The sequence below is a fragment of the Prosopis cineraria genome, unplaced genomic scaffold (assembly GCF_029017545.1).
Source record: "Prosopis cineraria cultivar Desert tree isolate PC_DT_omini unplaced genomic scaffold, ASM2901754v1 PC7, whole genome shotgun sequence".
NCBI lineage: Eukaryota > Viridiplantae > Streptophyta > Magnoliopsida > Fabales > Fabaceae > Prosopis > Prosopis cineraria.
This window is the reverse complement of record NW_026555338.1, coordinates 17,481,063-17,486,090: the sequence shown is the minus strand read 5'-3', so window position 1 is coordinate 17,486,090 and position 5,028 is coordinate 17,481,063. Positions and strand designations below refer to the sequence as shown.

At 34.1% G+C, this 5,028-nt stretch overlaps 1 protein-coding gene across 1 annotated transcript; it reads left to right on the top strand.

Annotated features, from left to right (window-relative positions):
• Nucleotides 1-241: 241 nt before the first annotated feature.
• LOC129316533 (receptor-like protein EIX2) lies at nt 242-4,790 on the top strand. The gene is made up of 3 exons (XM_054960952.1): nt 242-2,998; nt 3,086-3,311; nt 4,253-4,790. The coding sequence occupies exons 1-3, from the start codon at nt 256-258 to the stop codon at nt 4,788-4,790; spliced, it is 3,507 nt and encodes a 1,168-aa protein (XP_054816927.1). The 5' UTR covers nt 242-255.
• The last annotated feature ends 238 nt before the right edge of the window (nt 4,791-5,028 follow it).

Here is a 5,028-nt window from a genome sequence, read left to right as displayed (position 1 = left end):
AAATGAATTTAATTATTGGGTCAAAAGTAGCTGTTCAAACAAAAGACTATTCCAATTCATGGACATAACCTTTTTACTCTCCTTATGTAGAAGTTTTGCATAAAGTTTTGGGGATTAGGTGGCAAGAAAATGATAGACATGGAAACTAAAGCTACCATGCACACTATAGAGACCCCTACTAACATTATAAATACTGACAAGTCTGTCAAGAGTTGTATATAGTCATAAAAATCAGGCACCACTCAGAAAATTATCATGGATTCCTGTAACAATAATTGTGTTTTTATTTTGCTCTTGTTGCTTACCTTACTAATAAATCATTTATGCCTATGCAAAGCATCTGATCAAGTTCTTTGCATTTCAAGTGAGCAGCAAGCCCTTCTTAATTTCAAGAATCATCTTCTTGATCCATCAAGTAGGCTCGCCTCATGGTCCAAGGACACAAATTGTTGCAATTGGACATCAATTGTTTGTGATGATGTAACTGGCCATATTCTTCAACTTCATCTCAAAACTTCACCACCTTCCTATTATTATTATGGTAATCATATGGCAGGGTTTGGTGGTGAAATACATCCTTCAATACTTGGTTTGAACCATTTGAGATACTTGGACTTGAGTGGCAATGACTTTGGTGGTATGCAAATTCCAAGCTTCCTTGGCTCAATGAAGAGTTTGACATACCTTAACCTCTCTTATGCAAGATTTAGTGGAAGCATTCCTCATCAAATAGCAAAGCTCTCCAGTTTGATCTATCTTGACCTTGGAGGTAATTCTTTCACTGGACCAATTCCTCATCAAATTGGGAATCTTTCTAGCCTACTTTATCTTAATCTTGATGGGGGTTATCATTATGATGACATGGATGGGATATCATTGTTTCCAGAAAATCTTCAATGGCTTTCATCCCTTTCTTCCCTCAAATATCTACAATTAAGTGATGTGAATTTATCTAATGCATTTGATTGGTTGCATGTTTTGCAATCAATTGCCTCATTGACAGAGTTACACTTGACACGGTGTACTCTTCATCATGATTTTGATCCAGCCATAGTGACTAACTTTACATCTTTGGCAATTCTTGAGCTTTCAAATTCTTATGATTTTGGAGCCTCTTCCTTTCCAAAGTGGATTTTTCAACTAAAGAATTTGGTTTCTCTTAAATTAAGCAATAATAATTTGCAAGGTTCCATCCCAAATGGTATTCAAAACCTCACTCTCATTGAAGATCTTGATTTATCATATAATTTGTTTAATTCTTCTATCCCTGTTTGGTTATATAGTTTGAATCATCTCAAATCTCTTAATCTCCATAAGAACAACTTGCATGGAACAATTTCATATGCAATTGGGAACTTGACTTCTTTAGTTACTGTTGCTTTATCAAATAATCAGCTTGAAGGGCCAATTCCAAGCTCTTTAAGGAATCTTTGTAGCTTAAGAAGCGTCTCTTTCTCAAACATAAAATGCAATCGACAAGTTTCTAAAATATTGGGAATAATTTCAGGATGTGCTTCACACTCACTGGAGAGTTTGTCTGTATTTAGTTCAAAACTATATGGTCATTTGACAAACCAAATTGGGATTTTTAAAAATCTAGTTTATCTTGATCTTTCTGACAATTCTATTCAAGGTGAAATTCCTAAATCTTTAAGAAATCTCACCTCTTTGAATCATCTTTATCTTGATGACAATCAATTCAGTGGGAATCCTTTTGAGGTGATACAATCCCTTGTAACAATACAAGAACTTGGAATTAGCAATAATCTTTTTCAAGGAGAGGTAAATGAAGATCACCTTGCCAATTTGACCAAGCTATATGGAATTTCTGCATCAAGAAACAAACTCAATTTAAAAGTGGGTCCCAATTGGAGTCCTCCTTTTAAAAATTTGAAATTTTTGGAGATGGCCTTTTGGAATTTAGGTCCCCAATTTCCATCATGGGTGCATTCACTCAAAGGTCTTGAAATGTTGTCCATACCCAACAATAACATCTCCGATTCCATCCCCAAATGGGTTTGGGATGCATTTCCCAATGCTTTTTATTTTAATTTCTCTAACAATTACATCCATGGAGAGCTTTCTTATACAATGAAGAATCCTCTCAATGTCTCATCCATATATCTAGCCTCAAACCACTTAAGTGGTCATCTTCCGTACATATCATCAAATGTGGTTGGCTTGGACCTCTCAAATAATTGGTTTTCTGGGTCCATGACCTCCTTCATGTGTCAAGGAAAAGTAAAACATATGAGGTTAATAGACCTCAATTTGGCGTCAAATAATTTGTCAGGTGAAATACCAGATTGTTGGGTGATGTGGCCAAATCTAATGTTTGTCAAGTTTGACAACAACCATTTGAGCGGGAACTTGCCTCAATCTTTGGGGTCCTTACCTTGGCTTGGTTCATTACGACTTCGCAATAACACGCTCTTAGGGAAGTTTCCTATTTGTTTGAAGAACAATACTAGATTGGTCTTCTTGGATCTCAGTGAGAATCATTTATCAGGAATTATTCCATTGTGGGTTGGGCATGTTTTCTTGAATTTAAAGGTTTTTCTCCTTAGATCAAACAACTTCATTGGTAAGATTCCCAATCAAATATGTTCTTTGAATTCTATACAAATCCTTGATCTTGCTCAAAATAACTTGACAAGACAAATACCAAAATGCATCAACAACTTGACTGCCATGCTGATAAAGAACAATAGCTTAGAAACGTACATTTGGAGCCAAGTGAATCGCTCTAGATATTCCATAACTGATGTCCTCCTTACTTTGAAAGGAAGGCATGATGACTATACTTTTCCAGGCCTCATCACAAGCATTGATTTTTCAGACAACAAATTATCTGGTGAGATACCATGCAAAATGACAAGTCTTATGGGGTTACAATTTTTGAACTTGTCCAACAACCTTTTGCATGGTGAAATTCCTCAAAGTATCGGCAACATGGGATCACTGGAGTCAATGGATTTCTCAAAAAATAAACTCTCCGGTGAAGTTCCACCATCCATTTCCAATTTGAATTTCCTAAGCAAGTTGAACTTGTCTTATAATGATTTGAAGGGAAAAATTCCAATAGGCACCCAGTTGCAAACCTTTGAAGCAGATAGTTTTGTTGGCAATGATCTATGCGGTCCTCCACTACTCAACAAATGCATTGATCTGGATGACATCCCTAACAATGGCCACAATGACAAAGATACTCATGGAAATGGAATCAATTGGTTTTATGTGAGTATGTCATTGGGATTTGTTTCAGGATTTTGGATTGTTGTTGGTCCTTTGCTATACAATAGATCCTGGAGGTACACTTATTTCCAGTTCGTAGATTGCATGTGGTACAAACTTCAATAATTTTTGGTGTTAGAGAGTAAATTATTGTTGTATTTATGGTATGAAGTTCATGAATAATTTGTCTGTCAAGTCATTACTTCTTTTATCATTTTATCCCTTAAAGGATTGGGCTTTTAAATGACAAGGACTAGTGATGAATAATATTATTTTTATGATTTTGGCACGTATGTGTGGTTTTTCTTTTGTTTTCTAAACGTATTAAATTATGTTATGGAAGTTACGCTAATACTTATCCTCTCCAAATTTATGCATTTTGATAGAAAAGTCTACTACTTATTTTTACAAGGTTTGATCCAACTCAAGCCTTATGATAAAAATACTTGGGTATGGATGACATGTATGTATGTGTATTTATATATGTATGTTTAGGAATGAATGAAAACAAGAATGACTTTCATTTGTTTTGGAGTTATTATTAGTCTTCTTAAATCTATATTCAGTAAAAAATAATAAAAATGTTCAGTTTTAATTTTCTAAATCTGTGAAAAATATTTGAACTTCTTTAGTTTCTTTAATTTTCGAAATATTCCATATTTGTATATTTTAAAAATATAAAAATGATACATTTAAGCAAAGCATCATTAGCAATTCCATCCCATATGGAAACATTATGCAGAAGGGGAAAAAGAAACAAAAGATAACAAAAAAAAAAAGTACCTGTCAAGAAATTAAATATTATATGGAGCAGAAGAGAAAGCAGCTCCAATATTGGCTTAATGGCTTGTCCATAGAAAATGAAATATAAATGATGAGTTTTGAGTTTTAGAGAAAAATATAAATGGTAAGCTAATCAAGTCTTCTTTATTTTTATTATTAATGTGTATGCTTTTAAAATTTAAATAAAATCATAATTCATTTAATTAGTTACATGGGATTGGTTTCAAATGACAAGGCTGGGGCTACATGCATGGCTTCATTATAGCGATGCTTTATCGTCGGTCATCCCAACAAGATCACAAGCTAACACCGGATGTGATGACTTCTTCAGCTCCCCAATTGCTTTAAATGTATATCGGCATGGATGGACGCTGTGGATTAGGAAAAAGAAATTCCTGAGTCAAAACAAGTGGTTCTGCATCATTAGATACTGTGGATCGGCAGTCCAAATCTTTCCCTCCTCTGCCTGGAGTTTGCGAAGCCATAGTTTTGATCTCTGCTTTGTGGCTCGCGCTGCTCTTCACTGGATCTATTTATTCTCACGAGAAAGGCGCTTGCAAATGGTTCAAATTGGAATAGTGGGTTTTAAAAAGAATTCACTTTTTGCCAGGTCTTTTGGAAAAACTCAGACAGATAGAGATGTGGTTCTTCAGGATATTGGTGTCTTTCTTCAGCTTTTTGAAAAAGTCTTTTACTTTATTTGCCATGCTGATGTTTTCTTTTCCTTTTTCTTTTGGCCTGGTTATTTAGAACTAAACTGTTATGCCTTATAATCTTTTTATTTCCTATTATATATTATATATTTGTCCTTTCTCAAAAAAGAAAAAAAAAAAAAAAAGACAAGGCTGGGGGTGAAGCGGTGGTAGGCGATTGAAATTCTTTAACTTGGAAAAAAGTGAAAATTGATAGTTATAATATTGGACACATTATATTTGAATGAGTATAATTTATAGTTAAACTAACAATTAATAAACAATTTAATATATGTATACATTTTCCTTCAAAAAGAAT

Coding starts and splice junctions, on each gene's coding strand:
- LOC129316533 (XM_054960952.1), top strand. CDS start 256: ATGGATTCCTGTAACAATAATTGTGTTTTTATTTTGCTCTTGTTGCTT. Junction 2,999..3,085: donor CTCAAAAAATAAACTCTCCG/GTGAAGTTCCAC, acceptor AAATTCCAATAG/GCACCCAGTTGCAAACCTTT. Junction 3,312..4,252: donor CTATACAATAGATCCTGGAG/GTACACTTATTT, acceptor TCAAATGACAAG/GCTGGGGCTACATGCATGGC.